Source organism: Dermacentor albipictus, chromosome 1 (genome assembly GCF_038994185.2).
Source record: "Dermacentor albipictus isolate Rhodes 1998 colony chromosome 1, USDA_Dalb.pri_finalv2, whole genome shotgun sequence".
In the NCBI taxonomy this organism is placed as follows: domain Eukaryota; kingdom Metazoa; phylum Arthropoda; class Arachnida; order Ixodida; family Ixodidae; genus Dermacentor; species Dermacentor albipictus.
In genome coordinates, this window is record NC_091821.1 from 303132067 (window position 1) to 303153707 (window position 21641).

The window sequence follows — 21641 nt, forward strand, 5'->3', positions numbered from 1 at the left end:
ACGGAATCGAACCCAGGCCCTCTGCTTGGGAGTCGGCTACTCTACCACAGAGCCAGGCCAGTGCTTGCTAGCATGCAGCGGAAAAAATACTCTATAAACATATCATAGTGTGTGAGGAGAAGCATGATGTGACCTGTGCATCACGTAGCATTGCCTCATGCACATTCAGCATTGCAGTCGCATATTATTATGCCAGGTAGAATGCCATGTACCAGATGCACAGATAACAGTACAAGGCAGTTGAATAACATTTGAGGAAGAAAAAGAAGTTTAAGGAGATGTATACAAGAATGCTAGAAAAAATATACATTGTGTAGCTGATTAAATCAAGCTGGCTGGGTGACTATATCACCGCCACATTTCAAAGTGGACGCCAATAAATTATCGTCATTAGTATTGTATCGTGCTGCTTGCCTTGCAATGCGAGATGCACGCTGCATAGTGTCTATCGTGCGCCCTTTGCATTGCAGTTTGAATATAATTGCACCAGGTGGCACGCCATATAGCAGTTGCATAGGTAGCAGTACAAGGCAGATAGAGAAGTCTTGAGGAAGAAAAAGAAGATTATGGAGATGTATAAATATTGCTGTAATGAAAAATTTGTATGTCATACCTGAATAATTCAAGCAGACTAGGTGACTGCTTTTCATCATCCTATTTCAAAGGAAATGCTATTAAGTCATCATTCTCATTATCATCATATTGTGCCATTTGATATGTGCACCGCGTAGTGTCGATACATGCAAGCTTTGCATTTCAGTTCCGTTATATTCCACCAGGCGTACCGACATGTAGCAGTTGCATGCAACATGTAGCTTCACCTGGTTAACTCAAGCAGGCTAGGTGACTGTTTGTTTCGAAGGGGATGCCAATAAACCATCATTATCATCATCATAATCAGCAGCAACATACCGTGCCACGGGTGAAGCGATATGACATGTGCACCACGTAGTCAGATACCTGTGTTTATTACTCTTCGGTAAATGGTATGGCGCCTCCTCGCATGGTACAAACCGCTGCTGAAGATGTGAATCGTAGAGCTTCGCGCGCGGCTGCAACCAGGCAACATCGGGCTCAGCAGACTGCTGTGTGGTGAGCAAGACCAGCCCCAGCACAAGCCACAGCTCACCATCGACACTGGGTGGACAGTTCAGATCGTTGTCATGAAAACGACACAAGGAGACTTCACCACGAAGACCCTGTAGTGCATGGCGCCGTAAATGGAGCTCCTATGCAGGCGTTCCTCTAGCTTACGCTGCGACTGTGCTGCATGTGCCACGCAGGCTTTTTTTTTCTCTATCTCTCCTTCCAACGTCACAATATACGTGTGAATGAAAAAAGAGTGCAAGCACTGCACTATCAACGAAAACAACAAAGCTAGACTGAGTTCAAAACCTCCTAAAAAGAAGAAAGATTGCTCCATGGTGTTCGGCAGTGTAAGCAGTCCATGTGCAATAAAACCAAGAGGAAGGCAATGCATCGTAGGGCTGTAATTACCTGTGCGACACTGTTATTTCAGCAGCGCATGTGCGACCGAAATTCCAGGGAAAAAAAGGCAAGGGGCTGCATCGTGTTGATAATGTGCTTCGTGTAGCCATGAGGTTTCTTCCCCTCGGTTGTCTAGAATCTTCTAAGCTATCGTTCATTCCATTCACCGGGCACTTGGTTGTTATAAGCCGACGACTCTCTCACAGACTGTTCTTGCAACTTCTTAGGTGTTGAGAAACTGGTGCAGCAGCCAGAGGTTTGCTTTAGATAAATCATTATGTGTGGCTGAACTGTGTCAGACTTTACCTGTGTGTTGAACAATTTGTAAGCAATGGCACCGCAACATAAACAGCCGTTAAAGAAAAAGAAAGGTGTCAGTGTACCAAACCAAAATATGAAGTACTGTTTGCAATGTATTATCATATGATATTGCTACACGCCTGTGCTATTTGATTGTTTGAACGAGGCGCGTGGGCATCATCACTCGAGAAAAGAGGAGGAACAACGAACTGGGCTTGCGCTGTGAATCTAACTGGTCAGCACTGCAACCACTGTTGTAAATACAACCTGTAAATAGTTGCTCGTCTTACTGACTCGTCCTTCACGTAACATTGTGGTGGAGGTGTAATGTTTCCTGTCTTCGCCACGGAGCTCCGAAGTGACTGCACCGTCGCCTTCTCAGCCGTGGTTTCCGATGGAACCGCCCCGTCGCCACCTACACCTGCGGTGCTAACCACGACGAACGTTACGGTTCGTAGTCTCCTGGGATCCAGGATCGTAGTCCCAGGATCGCAAATGACATTGACGTCGACGACTGGCTCAGCATGTGTGAGCATGTTAGCCAAAGCCACTACTGGGACCCTACCATCACGCTTACCAATGTGATCTTTTATCTAGACGGGACATTGCGTGTCTGGTTTCACACCCATGAGGACGAGCTCTCCACGTGGGACATTTTCAAATAGAGGCTTCGCGACTTATTTGGCAACCTGTCAGGTTGCCAACAGGCTGCACGAAAAGAGCTTGCAACCTGTGTCCAGTCGTCGACCGAATCGTATGTCTCCTACATACAGGAAGTGCTTGCGCTTTGCCGGAAAGTCGACGAGCACATGACCGAGGTTGACAAGGTGGGCCATATCCTAAAAGGCATCGTGGACGACGGCTTCAATTTGCTCGTCTATAACGACGTTTCTACCGTCGACGCCATTGTCAAAGAATGCCACCGCGCCGTCCCACAGTTTTCCCGGCTCCCAAACACCCCTGCCACGTCCTCTTGCTCTGCTCTTACCGCCATTTCACACGACCATTTCAAGAGAATGTCACACGTATCGTTCGCCATGAGATTGAAGCGGCGAGTCCGGCCCCCCTTCATCCACAACCCCTTAACAGTTCCTTTGACCAAGCGGCCACCACTATTTCCATTATTCAAGCAGTTCTGCAGCAAGAAATTGCAAACCTTGGCATCCCTACCACCTGCTCTTTCTCCCGACCTGATTCGGCACCCATTCTCATGTCCACAACCTGTAATGACCAGTATTTCGCTCCCAGACCATGCAATCCTGCTGAATGGCAAACCGCAGAGGACAAACCGATCTGCTTTCCCTGCCACTGCGTTGGTCATGTATCTCGCCACTGCCGCACCATCTGGATGCTGCCATACTGGAGCTCATTCCCTGCTCCTCGCCCATACATCAATGCTCGCCATTATTCACTTTGCCGTCTGTACCCTACTTTTGATGCCCCTGGCAGCCGCTCTTCCGTGTGATCACTGTTGCCTCAACGCTGTCGCTCCCCATCATCATCATCATCATCATCATTTATTATCCCTTAAGGGCCCTATTGGGCATTACATAAGGGGGGGGGGGGGTTAACAAGAGAAGTATTCACGTGGTCATATAATTATAAAGCGAAATAAAAAGACAGACAGGCAAAGTAACGTTATACATTGTTATGGAACCGTGGTTGAAGGCAAAGACGCAAAGAACACACAAGCAGTTGAGCTCCGCATATGTTTGCAATTGAATAAAAAGGTTGCAATACAATTCAATATAAAATTCAATTCAATACAATATTCAATTCAATACAAAAATGCAATTCAATACACATATATATACACACAAGTCAAAGCAGAAAATGTGACATATGTTATGACCCATCTTAAGGAAGAAACCACAAAGTGAAATACGCGTTGGATATATGAAAAAAGCAGGAAATAGAGAGTTTTAGAATAGGGGCCCCAAACTTTTTGGGGCCCCAAAGAAATAGCGTCGAAGCCACTGCGCATGCGCAAGACGCAAACTCCGTTTGGGTTTTGCGTTGGGAACGCTATTTCACCGATTTAGCGTGAGCCCATATAGCGGCCCCAAAAACTTTGCGTCGGCAAACATGGCGGCACCCATCGAAGCGACGGCTCTAACCTAGCACAAAACTGGGTTCGATTCGCGGTAACGCGTGAAGTTCGCAAGCTAGGAGAAGTGACTGTGGTTATCGCTTTCTCTCAACTAGCGTGTGTTATGAAGATTGACTCATTAGACACCGCTGATTTTGAATTCGATCGTGGATTTTATGGCTCGTAGGCCTAACACGGCTAAGCTTGGCTGGTGAAGGCTAGCAAAGTGGTTTGCTCAAAACTAAGCGCAACTAACTGTTTGCTGCTTACAGAATAACCTCTAAATTGTAATTAAACGCGAATACATGCAAGTCAAAGTTATTATTCCTATCACAAAATGGTACATTTTATTTAATTATTTCTAATAGCTTTTCTTTGACGCCGTAGTGGCGCTGTCAGCGCAAGACGGTATCCGCAAACGTAAAACCCTATTCTAAAACTCTTCAGTCCTACGTGCCCCAACGCTAACACCCGCAAAGCTCTTTGGGGCCCCAAAGTATTGGGGCCCCTATTCTAAAACTCCCTAATGTTTACCGATTATGAGATTATTTGGCAAAGTGAGCCGATATGAGCTGCCTGAATTTTGAGTTGTCACGTTCATTGACTAATGGTTCTGGAATCGAGTTCCATTCTTCAATCGCCAATAGTAAGAAAGACTTATTAAATGTGTTTGTCGAACCAGTTATGCGTTGTATACTCATAGAATTGAAAAGACGTCGTGATGTCCGTATGGGTGGCACTAAAAGGGTGGTTCTCAGGTCAGGGCGATTATAGTATAGATTTTGAAACAGGCATAGCCGTGAAATTTTCCTTCGATGAGCTAACGATTCAAGATTAATGGATGATTTAATGGCACTAATGCTAACCCGTCTATTATATTCGGAAACGATGAAACGAGCAGCCCGATTCTGAATGCTTTCGAGTGATTCGATTAGATATTGCTGGTGAGGACTCCATATTGAGCTGGCATATTCAAGTTTCGGCCTAACGTACGCCTCATAGGCGAGTTTTCTGATATAACTGGGGGATAAAGAAAGGGCACGCTTAATGAAACCAAGTGTTTTGGATGTCTCTGCCACTAATTTCGTGATGTGTTCAGACCAGTTGAGTCATCACCCCAACCTCCTCAATCAGCCCTGTCACCCCAATCAGCCTGCTCTGGAAATGGGCTTTTCTTGAACAATAATGTACATGCCTCTTTTTACTCCCTTTCCCCTACTCGTGTGCTGAATAGCTGGCCAGAATTTTGATACAGGCTGACCTGCCAGCTGACACTATGGAACTTCTGCTTCACAGCATAAACAGTGCCCTACCAGGCGTCTCACGATGCTGACATAAGTGCTGCCAGCGGCGTTGCGTCTGTGGAACTTTGGTGATGCATGAAATGAGGTCGAAGGTCAGTTTTGTAGCTTGTACTTTACCGCTTCGCACATCGCTGCACAGCGCTCATGGCAGCAGCAGAATGCTGCCCTCACTCCAACTGAGTATAATGTGACAGTGCATTTACTTAGCTTCATTGTCTTTGCAACCAAACACACTGCACATCTGTCCTCCATGTGTGAGCTATGTATGCATTGACCTCGACAGCACAGCGGCGACAAAGGCATTCATTATGCGCCTCTGGTGTCCATATAGTTGCCATCATAATAAAAACATTCATGCAGAAACTCCACTGGAGTTGTCTAAGTATGCGCAAGCATTGGGCCACTTGCTAATCTCCACGTAGCCCGGTGTCATTATCAATCTTATAAAACTTGACCCGATCAGTATAAACACTTACCAACCCTTACCATTTGCGGTCAGCTTTATCAGACTTGATCTTGCACTTAGCAATCCTTATCAACCTTATCAGACTTGATCTGACCCTTATCAAATATTAGCGGTCCTTATCAAAATTTCTCCAATCATTGTAAGCCCTGATGGCTCTTTAGCACCTTATCCATCTACGTCGAACCATTATCAGCCGTGATGAGACCCATATAACCCCTCATCACTCCCTATTATCCTTATCAACTCATTGACTGCTTGTCTGTCAGTGTTGCATGATGCAAAGTACATAAGCACTCGGATATTGGTGGTATTTTGGTCAGCGAAGGAATGCCTCATCGTAAGGTGCATCCTGCATCACCGAAATGCATTGGGTACTTGGCGTGTCTTAAGTTTTGTTTTGGCTCATGTTGAAGCTCGGCCTCCTCGTTATGAAATTTGTCGAGGGATCAAATCAGTGACGTAGCTAGGTCGTCTGGCACCTGAAGCCCATAGATGTTCTGTCACACCCCCCGCCCTGATGTAGTCAGGAAGGCGAGGATATCGACAATTTCCGGGTTTCAGCCCCATTACAGCCGCCTTGGATACCGCGCACCTTCCCCGGGTCCCCCTCTCCTTCGGTTTCTTTCCCAGAGATCGCGAATGCAGCAAATATACACGCTGTTTTTCCTTCGCCAAATAACACAGGGTGCTGCACTGATAACGTGTGATAAGCCCATGTGCACATCTTCTGCCAGACTATAAGGCTTGGCAGCCAATACAAATGCGGCATCGTGGAAAATATGACTCACCTCACAAGTAACAAAAATGTCTTTATAATAAAGTTTTAAATACCAATTTTAGCGGCAATATTGCATTTGCAAAATTGAAGCCCGACATTCATATCTTGCCCAACAACAACTTCACAAAAATCGACGTAGGTACTATGGCATGCACTATTTTGTCTGTGGGCAGCCCTGAGCGAAAACGAAAATTAAATTGTTTGTCAGTGACGCTGATCTCCCCACCCTATTAGAAAACCCTACCTGCCTCCTCGCTGCGCGGGCGCCAATGCTATGAAAATTACGAGTTCTCTTCATTCTGATCAATAAAGCCTTGTTTTCATTTGCTGCTATACGGACAAACGTGATTATCTGAGCTGCGGTACCATCGCAAGATTGAGAACAGAATAGAGCACGGTTCGCGTCGATTCTTGGCGTCACCATAAAAAAAAAAAAAAAGGCCGCGATGAAGCCCGTGCCAGCGAAAGCTTACACTACTGTTGGTCTAAGGGATCAACCTCACTGGTCCACTATTTCATATTTCTTTCGCTGCTGCCATATACTGGGCGCCGCCCGAAGTGCCAAAGTACTGTAGGTTGTAGCACCCAAAACGATTTTGTTTTAAGAAGTTCTTGTTGAGTCAATAACATGACTTTCAGTCCTCAATTCTCGAATTGAAGTGTTTTCTCTATAAGTACTCATTACGGGATAATTAGGGATATGCTTATTACTTATCTGCCATATTTTTTGCGCTACCGAGTTCCTAGTAATCACAACATAACTTCGTAGAATCTCGATCGGGAAATATCCTTACAAAATTCACTTTTTAGAGCGCAGCTCTTTGGCGTCCGTTCCTGGGTTTCGCGTCGTCGTCGGCGTTGTCGTCGGCCTCGTAACCAGCTCCGCCCCCCTTTCATCCCCCCAGCGCTAGCAGCGACCGACTGATACCGCTGGATGCCGCTGACGCCGCTAGAGAGTCAAGATAACGTGACTGCATAGAACACCGTCGCCGCCATGCAGAAAGAGGAGGAAAGGGTACCCCCCCCCCCCCCCCTGTTCTTGTGTGGCGGATAGGGTGCTCTTCAGTTGCCGACGCGCCGGTTATTTCACGTAGGCCCCGGCACGTCGACGAATACGTGACCACCTTCCCACGGCTAGACCTGGTTCTTAGCGCTGCGGAAGCGAGGGTATCATATTGTTTGTGTCGGCATCGGCGGCGTTGTCCCTGAAACCAACTCCGCAGCTGGGGTTGACTCACTATCGGCGTCAGCGGCATCAGTCAGTCGCTGCTATCTCTTCCCTCCTCCCTTTATCGTGTTGTCCGCTTGCTGCGCGCGCTTCTGCCCCCATCGTTTGCCGCTGGGTGTACACGACGCCCCCCTCCCCCCTCTTCCTGCGAGTCTCCGGTTGTCAAAGCGCCGGCTCGAACTTAATTCCTTTCTTCGCTCCTCCTCCAATGCAACCCCTGTGCGGTGGCAATCAGAGAGCCAGATCGGTGGCGGCGGATCTGTATATGTGCACCGCCCGAGCCGAAATTGCCGCTACCGTTCGCCCTGTGCGGTGGCAATCAGAGAGCCAGATCGGTGGCGGTGGATCTGTATATGTGCACCGCCCGAGCCGAAATTGCCGCTGCCGTTCGCCACTGCGAAATTATCTGCCAGTTCTTTCTGAGCCATGAGCGAGACGACCGATGGAAGTCCTCCGTCTGCTGCTGCTGCTGCTGCTGCTAAACGAGCTGCCAGAGCAGAGGCCCAGCGCCGTCGCCGTCAGAATCCAGAGGTGCGTGCCGCCGAAGCAGAAGCTTACCGTCGCCGCCGTCGAGATGATCCAGGAGTACGCGTCGCCGAAGCAGAGGCTAAGCGCCGCCGCCGAGAAGACCCTGCCGTTCGAGCCGCCGAAGCGGAGGCTCATCGCCGCCGTCGAGAGCAACCAGCAGTAAGCGAGGCTGAAGCAGAAGCTCATCGCCGCCGCCGAGAAGACCCTGCAGTTCGCGCCGCCGAAGCGGAGGCTCATCGCCGCCGTCGAGAGCAACCAGCAGTAAGCGAGGCTGAAGCAGAAGCTCATCGCCGCCGCCGAGAAGACCCTGCCGTTCGCACCGCCGAAGCGGAGGCTCATCGCCGCCGTCGAGAGCAACCAGCAGTAAGCGAGGCTGAAGCAGAAGCTCATCGCCGTCGCAGAGAAGACTCTACCGTTCGCGCAGCCGAGGCCGAGGCCAAACGCAAACAAAGGCTCGCAAACAGTCAGGGTGCAACAAATGCTTTCCGGCGACAGTTTACAGATAATCCGTTTGGAAGTGTGTGTTCAGTGTGTGATCGGCTCTGGTTCCAAAATGACGTGAAACCGCTTCCGGATACGTGCCGTGCTTATTTGCTGCGCTCAAATTTCGCATTAGGAAGTAACGTAATCGTCGGTAATTTTTTTTAAATAAAATTCTGTGCAGCTGATGCAGACACTGTACTTGTGACATGAAGTCACACAACAACAGTTTTCTGAAACTTTCGAGGGTAAGAAGGAAAGCAGCGTGAAACATAACGGCAGGTTTCGCAGCGGCTTCTTGGAGCGAGCGGGAGAGGCGAAGTAAAAGCGAGCCGGACATCGCGCGGGCCCGTGACTACAGCCTGTCGAGTCATACGCCGCCAAACACTTCAGCCGAACCGACTCTGAAGACGATCCAGAGGATCCCATTCGCGACTTTTGACGGCCCCACTGATGCAACGTCGCTCTCAACGAACGCTTCGCCGTAAACGCCGTTTTGTTGCTGTCTTTGTTCGTCTTCGCTGCGCGTTCTGAATGGAAGAGGGACCCAAGAGCCACAACGCCTAACAACGCCTCACTGTATGTTTAGTGAATTCTGCTCCCAACATGAACGCACAGCACGAGCGCACCCCACATGAAACGTTCCGCTAAGGCGAGTAGTTTAGTGACCACTTCGCGAAATAAATTTTTTAGCCCGCACATTCATGCAATTATTTCGTGGGGTGTTGATAGAGCTGCAGTTGACAATTCTGCGGCGCAATGCATCGGGTGCATGAGCTCGGGCTACTGGATGCCGGAGCATTTTTTGCAATTTGCCCCCAGTCAAGCCGGCGGAAAGAGGGGTGTCTTCAGGCGTATATGACACCCCCCCCCAACTAGCCCCTTGCACCCGGGGCCCACGGCCCCCCAGCCCCCCCTGTTACTACGCCACTGGATCAAATACATGAATAATAACTGCATTGCCATGACCAAATATGCTGCAAACGAATTTGAACGCTATGCACTGTGAAGACAAGGAAAATATGTATTTTTTTAATGCAAGAATATGCTAGTATGTCCCCAAAATTGTGCCTGAAATTCCTGATATCAATTCTTCCATCTTTTTTGACTATTTGATAAGTAAAGAAAGTATCACACAAACTTTAGAGCTATATCAGTTCGAAACCAGCAAAGCAGTGCATGCTGCTCACATGAAAAATGTAAAGGCTGTGAAATGAACAAGTTGAGGACAAATATTTTAATGAAACTTTGTCATTCAAGAACCTTGTTTACATTTTTGTACAAATGCATGGCCAAGGAAAAATCTCACTGACGCTGTTCTTTGTTCCAACGTATTGCACAGAAGCAGCTGTCACCGGTAGTATGTTGTGAGTAATTGCACCGAAATTATAGTCGCAACAGAGAGCACATATAAAAAGCAGGAGTTCTGCAAAATATACGAGGGTGAGTCAAATGAAAGTGAGCCAATGCGAATATATGACAAACAGCATACTTTGTTTAAAAGTAGTCTCCATGACCATTCAAACATTTGTCCCACTGGCTAATTTTAGAATTTTAGAAAATTTAGAATGCTGAAGGGCATTCTCAAATTTTCAGTCTACCGAAAACCAGCCCACACGGGCCACTACCTTCACTTCCAATTCGACCATCCAGCGAACCACAAGGCGTCTGTTGTAAATTCTTTATTCAAAAGGCCTAAACTCATTCCTCATCGGAATCGGATCAAAAGGAAGAAAAAAGAATGGTTCTCAACGAACTTAAGAGACATGGTTACACAGATGACTTCATTCGAAAAACAACCCGGCAACAAAAAGGAAGAAACAAACTACGAGACCTTCAGCCGTTGACTTCTCCGCAACCTCAGAAACGAGTGCCCATCCCATACGTCAGAGATACCAGCGAAGCGCACAAACCGATAAACACTCTCAATATCCTCCTCCCTAAACCAAAAGATTGTCCACCAAAAGAAAAAGCTCAAGGCATCATCTACAAAATCAACTGTGCCGACTGTCTGTCGTTGTACATCAGGGAAACCAAAAATCTAAAAGAAAGGATCAGACAACACGAGAACGACATCAGAACATTAAACCGTATACGCAGCGCTGTCACCGAACACTCTGAAGACGCCGACCACAGAATTGCTTTCCAGGAAACTCAAATCATTCAAACAGAGACAATCGTGCAAAAAAGACTACTATTGGAGTCATGGCACATTCAGAATACGGAGGGTAACATAAACCGCGTGAAGGGCAATTTACCCTCGGAGTATATCCATGGCCTTGGGGACAAGATGAAAAGAAAAAAAGGATGCCCAGCTAGGTGGATTCCCGTCCGAGTTCACCAACACCAAAACGTCAGCGCTGCCCTGTAACCTCCCCTGCCTTTCCGCAAAGAAGAAGTAACAGAATTGAAGGTTCATCATGCGACAATTCGCTGCGCCGCAACAATGTCTTTCTTTCTTTTTGTGGTGCTGGGGCACCAAATGAAAGAAAAAAGCGAAGGAAAGCACGTTGGCCAGAATTAAATGCCTATTTCGGGCACCTATAATGTGGCTACCGAAGGAATATCGAAGAAAAATTGAGACGCTTTGCCCACAGAGAACCATACACATACTGCTCGGTATACTACACCGGCGAGACGACTTTCCCGCCGGGTTGTGCTCAAGCGAGCGCGTTGCAATATGTCGAGTCCCCACAGTGATGGCGGTGAGTGACCATTGTTTCTTTTTCTCGTCTGCTAATTGGGAAGCATCCAAAACGCTATCGGGCAAAAATCCGCTCTGCCAGAGAAAAACAAATGCACACCAAAGTGACCGCGCGCTGGTGGGGGCAACATGCGAAAAACACATGTGCTCTGGCAGCCTGCAGGTAACGAGAACAGGAAAATCGAAGAGGCTCTATGTGTCCTCGCGAATAAAAGTCAAACTACAAAAAATGAAATAAGAACGTAGTTACCTTTGCTGGCTTTACTGGCTTGACATGGATGCTTTGGCGCAGGTGAAAAAAATGTTGATATTCTTTTCTGTGACACGACGGCACAAATGAACTACCACAACACTTCGTCTCATCGGACCCCGCTGCGTGCTTTGTCAACTTGTCTGATAGTGTGTTGATTCGGCTTGTCTAGTTGTACGGTCCAATCTACAACTTTAGGAAAGTCAGTGCATCTTTGGCGCGAAATGTTTATAAGAACATTAAACCCGCGAAGTTCCGAAATTGTAAATCTAATGCACAACTGTGGAAATGTCATTGCACCTTTTACATCAAAAGTTTATGAGAACTTGATAACCATAAAATTTCAGAATTGAAATTCATGCGGTCTGTAGATACCACGGCCTCTGGGAGATGCCGCAACGTGCTCGCTCGCCATCAAAATGCCTTTGAAACTTGGTGCTTAGATGGGGCTCCTTGCGTTATGTAACTCCAGGTGCATGGGCATTGCCATGAAATCAAGCCCAAGTTTGCAATGTTCGCGCTGAAATGTCTGTCTTTTCGAGCATGAAAAAGACATTCTAGACAAATCCAGAATGATTTCCGGCACAGGGGGTTGTCTTGGTCTGCGGTGCAGGACAGCACGAGAAAATTTCGTGGGAGGGAAGGGGGGGGGGGGGGAGGGGAGGGGAGGGAGGGGCTGAAACTCCATAAGCCTGCCCGCCCTCTGGCAACGCCCCTGGTATATAGAGTTCCAGCTGCATTTTCTTGTTGTCTGTATGAGTTACCCACATGAACAATCTCCGAACAACTTGCATAAATTTTTACTGCAGAGCTTGTGATTGAGTTCGCCATAGTAGTTGCAGACCATTTTTTATCACCGAGTGTGACCACAATGAAGCTGCAAAGTAGTCCAGGCTTGTGAAACACATGCTTTCTTTATGACCTGCAGGGGCCTACAGGGTTTGAAGAGCTACGTCGCCTTTTGAAGCAGGGCGCTGATTTTTCTAAGGAAGTGGTCAGCATATTGCAGGAGCGGTGAGAAAGAGATGCACCTTTAACAGCTTGCCATTGCTGCTTCATCCTTAACTATTGTGTCATAGGCCCAGTTATACATTGAAATCACATATGTTGGCAAAAGCTCTGCATTAATAAAAAAGAAGCATGTCCTCTTTGTTGATAGTCTGGGAAAATTGTAGCCACACAGGTGGAGCCACTTGAGCCACTCATATTCTTACGGCTGCATGATTTGTCATGAGCTTTGTGCTGTGACTAAAGTATTGCTAAGAGGCAACAACATTGATGACAGTCATGGTGATGGCATTCTTCAAGCTGTGGGCTCCTCAACAGTGCATTATTCTCATTTATGTGGGCAGAGTCTATTCACATGCATGTATGATTAAACAATGAACTGCTACTTTTTTTTGAAAATGCAACATTCTGTATTAGTTTTTTCTACATAAGCCATAACTCTAGGTTTTTCTCTACTGCCAGTACTATGTCCATTGTTCTTGTGGTTCAAGCATTCCATGTCAGCATTTGTACTGCCATGTTGACACTGTATATTTAATTAGAGGCATGAAATAGCATAGATCTACTTGTAAATATTTTCCAGATCTGAAGGGGGACCCTCCAATATTTCCTCCTGCCACCATGGTAGTACACACTAACCATGGAGCGCCCTGCCCTAAAAGAAATGGCTGCTGCCCTTAACAGAAAACAACTGTGGCATTGTTTTGACATGTGTACTTACTTATCCTTTTCTTGGGGACTCCATTTTACTCGCTAACAACTTAAGGTTATTGCTGAGCACAAGATCTGCTTGCATGATTGGAACTTACTCGAATATTATCATTGATTCTATCTGTTGTGTATGTTCTCGCTGAACCAAGATAGTATGCATGACATGAATTGTGCAGTACTTTCCGTAGGGCATGTGGGTACCAGCGATTATGCTGGAACCTTCGACGAGTCATGTGTAAAAGCCAACACACTTGACTTATGGGTCAGATAAGCTGGAAGCTTGGGCGAGTTGGTGATTCAATATCAACATGTTTGCACAGCATTGTAGTTTGGTGTCGTTTCTTTTTTTGACTAAGTGCCTTTTTCTGCCCCGGAAAAAAATTTCACTGTTCTGTAGGCGTGTGAATACTCATGCCACATGATGAAATATTTCCAATACTAACCATAGGAAGCGGTTTGGAGCATGTGCCCTGGGTTTGGTTTACATGATTCCCTTGACTTGCAGAAAGAAATGTGTTGGCAAAACAGGCAGATGTTTAAATGGGCGATTGAAAGAGCATTTTTACAATGTTCATACTGCCGTGGAAGGTCATATTGGCATTCACTGCAGAGACTGCCATTGTAACCCTGAATTTGAAAACTGTGTCGTAATTTCCAAACACCGAGAACAGCTTACACATGAAATTATAGAACCTGACAAGATACAGCGGCTGGGCGACCTTTGCATCAGCATGCCGTCTATTGCCCTCACAAAAAACGAAATCAAGTATCTGGCTGTGATGCAATAACGGTTCCTGTGTGACTTAATGCAAAACTTGTTTTTTTTTTCATTACTTTTTCTCATGTATATAGTTCTGGCAATTCAGTTGAAGTCAGCGTCTGTGTTGCGTTCTTTCTTCAGTCCTCGTCTTTTGCGCTGTGCAAACATGTTGTTATGGGTCAGACTTTTGACGATCACCAACTATGATCACTGCTATCATTGTGCTTTGAGTGTAACTTGTTTTCTGGGCACAGGTTCACCTAATAAAGAGTTAGTCTCGCGAGTCACAGTTTTGCTATGTACTGTGTTTTTCAATGTCACTACAACATCAAAGTATTGTTAGTAATCAAATGCCTCCTGTGCTGCTCCTTTGCCTTTACATCATTCCTACTGCACTTCCTACTTACATCATTCCTGCTGCATGTGCAACTATGCCAGCACATAAAGATGCCTGCCCTGCTTAGCCTGTCAATGCACCGAGTTTTCATATTGGCATGGCCTCTGAGATCAGTCCCTTACAATGTCCAACTTCAGAGGCCATGTTATTGACACACTGGTATTATGTGCCACAATATGGAATTGGTCGATCATCAGATTTCTCCAACTATGGTGCTGCCAGAGATGCTGCTTAGTTGTGACGTCTATGTGACTGTGTATCAGTAAACATGAACAGTAATAGAAATTGAAGGAATGGGCAGGCAGATTTTTCAAAATGAAATTTCATGTTCTCCGCTGCATCTTCAAGAATAACTTTTGCAGAAGGACTTCTTCTTGGGCAAGTTGGCGCTTAGATTTCCTAAGTATACTTGATTGTGGTGCAAAATACATTTCGTGAAAAGGGACAGAAAAAAGAAGACAGTGAAGCGCCAAACTACCAACTGCTTAATGACAGCCTCAAAAACATGTAGAAAAAAATACTTCCGCGCGTGTGCAGAGGTCCAAGGTGTGACATAGAACAACATGGTCGTGATAACATATTTTTAAGAAAGCACATTTCTGCTGAATGCAATAGGATATATATATATATATATATATATATATATATATATATTGCTGACACAATCAGACCCTTTTTTTAAAATATAAAACACTTCCAACAACTCCCTTGCAGTTTGGTCCCTACTTTTGCCAAGAATCAATACTTGCTCGAAGCATGGCCTACAACGACAGGCTTTACAGTGCACAGGAAGATGCGCATTGTCACACTTGCCAATACTATTAGCATGCTCTCGCAGACTCTCATTAATACAACGTCCCATTTGTCCAACATAGGACTTGCCACAATCTAGGGGCATCTTGTTGTTAAAGTTGCATTTGGCCGATGTGTCTATTGGAAAAGATGACGTGGACAGATCGTCTGTTTCTTCGGAAATGGAGCCACAAAGAACAACGACAATTTGTCCATGAAAGTTAATGGCTCCATTTGACGATAAGAGAGATGGCCTTGATGCTTATCTGCATCATTTTGAAAGAATTGCTTTGGGACAATGCTAGGAATGATCTGAGTGGGATCTGAAGTCTGCTTTGAGAAGCAAGGAGAGTCAATGACAAATAAAAGAGGAAGAACTATTTTTGAATTCCAGAGCAAAAATGGATTGTTGTAGAGGAGATGTAAGTTTACCTCGGGCAGAGAAGTGATGCAGTTGGTGGTTCATAAATCACTACGATGGACGGTCTTGAATTTGGGACACGACAGCATCATGGCCGGGCAGCAAGGCATGAAAAGAACGGTGGCTAGGATCACAGAAAAGTTTTTCTGGCCGGGACTGTGACATTCTGTGACATTTCTGTGGACTGAAAATTCTTTGACATTTGCAGTGGACGATAACAAAAGGACGAGTGAATCGAGTTCAACTTGGGAATATGCCAACCATTGATATGCCATTTCAGAGAGTACCGCTAGACATTGTAGGACCAATAAAGCCGGTATCAGCAAAAGGAAACCGTTATGTTCTCACGATGGTCGATATGGCGACAAGATTTCCTGAAGCCATTGCCTTAAAAGGCATAGATTCAATTCAGGTTGCCGACGCTTTAATGGAGATGTTCTCTCAGTATGGTCTTCCCCGAGAAATTCTTAGTGACCGAGGATCCAACTTCACATCGACCTAATGAAGGAGCGCAACAGGTTGCACTCAATAAAGCAGTTGCTCACAGCGCCATATCATCCTATGGCAAACGGCCTGGCAGAAAGATTTCATGGCACACTGAAGAATATGGTAAAGAAGTGTCATGAAAGACCTATGTATTGGGACCGTTACCTACCAGCATAATTGTTTGCATACAGAGAGGTGCCACAAACAAGCCTAAATTTTTCTCCATTCGAGATGCTATATGGACGCGTGGATAGAGGTCCATTAACTATCCTCAAGGAGGCGTGGGTAAATGAAGGACACGACACTGAAGTCAAAACGACGTACACCTACATGTTGGAACTTCGAGAGAAACTGGAAGAAACGTGCAAGTTAGCACATCGGCGTTTGTAGGAAGCCAAAGAACTATGTAAAACCTATTATAACAAGAAGGCAGTGACAAGACGCCTCAGTCCAGGAGACAAAGCACTTATCCTTCTACTCAGTGATGGAAACAAACTGTTTATGCAGTGGAAGGGACCATTTGAGGTAACCCAGAAAAGGAACGAGATGGATTACGAGCTCCTGGTGAACGATTCTAAAAAAGTGTTTCACATCAACATGTTAAAGAAATATGAAGAGAGGCATAATTCGCAAGAATTCGAAGTTGTGAACATGGTACTCACAGAAGAGAAAGACGACTTGGTAGTGCACACCTACCACTACAAGAAAACCATGGGGTTAGAAAAAAGCAGTCATTAATCCATGTCTGGATGGAGAAGCAGCAGCAGAGTTAAAATCATTATTACACAAGTATGACAAATTATTCTTGGACCTCCCAGGAAGAACATATGTTATTGAGTGCCAATTGGAATGCACTACGGACACACCAGTGTACGTCAAACAATACTCATTGCCACTAGTGGTTCAAGGCTCTATTGAGAAGGAAGTTGACGAAATGTTACATCAAGGCATCATTGAGAGGTTTACATCAGCTTACAATGCACCTCTGGTGGTTGTAAAGACACCAGATGGCTCTGATAGGCTTTGTGTAGACTTCAGGAGGTTAAACAGCATTTTAGTGTCCGATTCTGAGCCAATACCAAGAGTGGACGTGGTTTTTGCAAAGGTGGCAAGAAAAAAATTATTTTCAAAGCTTGTCTTAGCGAAGGGGTACTGGCAAATACCCATGGAGAAGACCTCCTAAGAAAAGACGGCATTTTCATGTACAAATGGGCTATTTCAATTCAAGTACATGCCATTTGGACTAAAGACAGCTGCTGCAGTATTTACGAAACTCATGAGAAGAGTACTTCACGGTCTGAAAAATGTGGAACATTATATTACAATATTTTGATGATGACAGACACTTGGGAAGAGCACCTGGAAGCATTAGAAGGATTATGTTATAGGTTACAGGAAGCCAAGCTGACCATCAAGCCAATGAAGTGTGAATTTGGTTTTCACGCGGTGACATTTTTGGGACACAAGTTAGGCATGGTACACATTTCGACGAAAGAGGAAATACTAGAGAAGATTCAAAAAGCAAACCCCCCAAAGAACAAGAAAGAAGTACAGTCTTTTCTGGGATTGATGGGGTTCTACAGGGACTTCAGTCCACATTATGCGGAGATAGCTGATCCATTGGTGGAATTAATAAAGAAAGGTGCAAGCAATACAGTGAAATGGACAAAAGCACAAGAGGACGCACTTGAAACACTCAAGCAGCACATGGCCAGTCCTCCCGTTCTGGTGGCGCCCAACTTATAAAGAGAGTTTGTTTTGCGCACAGATGCATCAGAGAAAGCGCTTGGGGCGGTGTTGCTACAAGAAAATGACAATGTATAACATCCGGTATTCTACGCAAGCAAACAGTTGCTCGAAAGGCAAAAGCACTACTCGACTGTGGAAAAAGAATGTTTAGCTCTTGTATGGGCAGTCAAACGGTTTCACATATACCTGTATGGAAAACATTTTAGGGTGCAGACAGATCACCAACCCCTTGAGTTCTTAAATAAAACAAAGTTAACTAATTCCAGAGTGATGAAATGGAGCCTTGCGCTTCAAGAATATAGCTTTCATGTAGAATACATCAAGGGAAGAGAAAATGTTGGAGCAGATTTTATGAGTAGAACTTCACAGTACATGGTGTGACAAGTGTTATGACAGTTTACACTAGAAGTGTTGTGGTTTAGGAGTATTGGACAATGACATTCTTGTGTGCAATAGTCAACTCGATGATGCGTACAGTGCAGTGAATAAGTGAGGTGAAGTGAAGTGGGGAAGGTGCCAAGTGGTGCAAATGACAAAGATGGTGGAAGACATCAAGTGTTAATGTTTGACCGACATATATAGACGATGGAAACATCCAATACAAAGAAAAGGAAGCAGTTTTTCATATGGAAAAACTCTTGAAGGTGGGCATAATATGTCATGAGCCAATAAAGGAAGAAAGAAAGAAGAAGAAAAAGCAGAAGATAAGAAGAAAAGAAGAAGAGACAAGGAGTCGGTGGCAGAAATAAAGGAAAAAGATAGAAAATAAGAGCGTACGAATAAAAAGAATACAATACGAAAGCAGAAGAAAAAGCGCAAAAGTGCACGCGCAGCTACGTGGCCAATGGGAGAAGGGACACGTAGCCAAAGAGAGCGGCCCAGCTACGCTCTGGGACGAAGGAGGAAAAGGGCCTGGAGGCCGAACAGGACGGGTTGATCGCGGAGACGGCAGCAACCCAGTGGAAGCAGTTCTTCAGCTGCCGCGGCCACGACCCACGAGCTGAGTGGACCTCCCACTGGAAGCTGCAGCTACAGGCTGACGGCGCCGCTTCCCGGATTCCCTGCGGCTACGATCCGCAGCTTGCAGAGTTGACCGGGCGATTCTTGCGCCTAGGTCACTCCACCCTCCAGGTCAACCGTGGACTGAACGTCGGACACAGCGACGTCGAGTCTACGACGCATCGGCGGGCGCAACGACAGGTCATCGGAAGCAGCGACGACGAGGTGACGTGGCCACGTCCATAGACTTTATGTAAATATTTTCAACTTCATAATACGTCGAGTGCGAGGACTTAAGATAATATTTTCAATTAGCTAGCTTTGTATATAGTTTGTCGTATGTTAAGGTTTTGCCATTGGGTTGACAATGCGTGCTTTCTGGATATATGTATTTTGTCTTATGCTCATCCCCCATAAAGGCTTTCCTTAACTCAAACGTTCCTTGTGACGTGTTTACCACCCTGAGACCATGACACTCGTACACCACCCCTTCAACACAGTCCCTCAAAGGTCGGACTGCTTCTGGCAGCCCCGCGGCTCATTGTGCATGATCAGGGGGCACAAGTGAGCCAACTTGTTTGGAGCCTGAAAGACAACTGGAATGCCATATCTGGTAGCCACCTTCTTGAGGTGCACGGTGCACATAAGAGACTGCCTCTGACTTAACACGCTCCCTTTCCTTCGAGTGCGTTTTCACACTCGCAGCGCTAGCTTCCAGTTTCTGCAGCAGGGACTCGATCACAGAATTTAAGACAGACTGAGGGTAGCCTGCTTTAAAGTCCCTCATGTTGATTGCAAAAACTCACCCACATCACATGCACACATCACTTGCACCGAGCCGATTACAGGCAAAGTAAGGCGATTCCAAGCTTCAGTCTTATGTTGAGTTAAGTATGCTGAGTCGTACTGCAACAGTTCCTTTTTACCTTGAGGGAGGTAAGCACAGTAAATGTGATCACTCATAAGTGTTAGATTAAGGTCTAAAAACTGCAACGGACTGTCCGTCAGAAGCTCATTAGTAAAAGTAAGTCCTTTTGCATTTGCTCTAAAAACGTCTAAAAGCCGCTCAACCATTTCATGGCATGGCAAAGGGCACCTATTGTCAACAACAACTAAAAAATCATCAACATATCTAAAGACTTTCAGAATATTAGGATGAGATGAAGTAAAAACACATTGTAGTGTGTGGTCAAAGTAGGATAAAAGGATGTCACATAAAATGGATGCTACATGTGAACCAATGCAAATGCCCTTTTTCTGCAAAAATATGTCATGTTCAAAAGTTACAAAGGTGCGGTTGAGATAAGCTTCCAAGACGGAAACAAACTTTTAAGCTGACATCTCCATTTTAGACACAAAACCAGCTTCGCCACTTTCATCAATGCACTGTTTAACAGCTTTTAGAAGCTCAGGATGCGGAACCGAGTAAAAAAGGTCATTTACGTCAACGGAGAAAACATAGCCCATTTCTTGGCTGCCACGGAAATATTAAAAACTTCATCCGAGTTTCTAGTCAAGAAAGGGTAATTCAAGTCAAGAAGCTGCAGGTCTTTTAGCAAAAAACTACTGACTTGATATTGCCACGTGTCCCTTCACTAAAAATCGTTCGAAACGGTACATCAACCTTATGGGTCTTGGCACTGAAAAAAGCTGTGTGAAAACCTTTTTTGCTCTTTCTGATCTGTTTAGCTAATATTTCACAGCCAATTTCTTCACAGAATGAAGTCATGGTTTTCTTAATTTTTGATAAACTGACCTTGGCAGGCTTAAAATTCTTGATTGCCTCTAGTGCTTTTTTGTTGAAGGTTTGCCTAGGCAGAGCCACAAAAGCACCTTCCTTATCGGACTGCATTAGATAGAGTTTGTTGTCTTTGAAAAAAGACATCACACATTGCAACACTCGCACCTTACGACCAGTTCCGGCCTTGGGGCCAGCTTTGTGTACGCTGTCTACACCATCCAGCAGGCAACGCTCACGCTATTCCCAGGGTGCTTTTTTGCAACTTGCCAAATCCACGCAAGAAGTTCTTGTGCTGGAACCTGAGGCTGAACTCCATATTTTGGTCCCTTATAGAGAAGGTTGCCTATATCATCTGTAATATTGGTTCCACTAATAACCATCAGTCTCTATGTCCGTGTATTCTTGGTGGTTGCCTTGTTCACACTCCTCAGAAGGCAAGGCAGCCTACTGTTCCACGTTGTTTCTGGTTGTCTTTTCGGGTCCCAACAATTTGGCTCAATTGTGCCGCCGGGTCAAACACAATGAGCTGCGGGGCTTCCAGCAGCAGCACGCCAAACCTTTGTGAGACTGTGTTGAAGGGGTGGTCTACGAGATACCCCTAGATTGCGGCAAGTCCTACGTTGGACATATGGGATGTTGTATTAATGATAGACTGAGCGAGCATGCTAATAGTATTGGCAAGTGTGACATTGCACATCTTCCTGCAGCTAAACATTTCGACAGAATTGCCTGTCTGGTTGGGAAATTGATTAGGACTTTCAGACTGACTCCAACCAAATAACTGAATTTTATTAGCCCGACGTTTCGGAACCCATTCGGCTCCTTCTTCAGGGATTGTTCTTTGGGGGTGGTGGTGTGCAGCTTTTAAAGGGTCTTTTGTAAAGGGGTCTTTACAAAAAACCCTTTAAAACCTGCACACCGCCACCTTTGAAGAAGGAGCCGAATGGGCTCCGAAACGTCGG

General features: G+C 45.6%; 1 protein-coding gene across 10 annotated transcripts in view; it reads left to right on the forward strand.

The window, feature by feature from the left end:
* Nucleotides 1-21641, forward strand: part of Nost (Nostrin) — an 86137-nt gene that overhangs the window by 20470 nt on the left and 44026 nt on the right. For 3 of the 10 annotated variants that reach the window (XM_065455173.2, XM_065455179.2, XM_065455176.2), the window contains one exon: nucleotides 12544-12629. The exons of 2 other annotated variants lie outside the window; for them this stretch is intronic. In XM_065455173.2, the coding sequence (XP_065311245.2) occupies nucleotides 12544-12629 (86 nt within the window). Of the gene's footprint in view, nucleotides 1-4119; nucleotides 4524-5246; nucleotides 5274-10111; nucleotides 11367-12543; nucleotides 12630-21641 lie in introns of those variants that run through there. 5 more of the 10 variants (XM_065455174.2, XM_065455175.2, XM_065455171.2 and 2 more) reach the window with 5 other exon arrangements.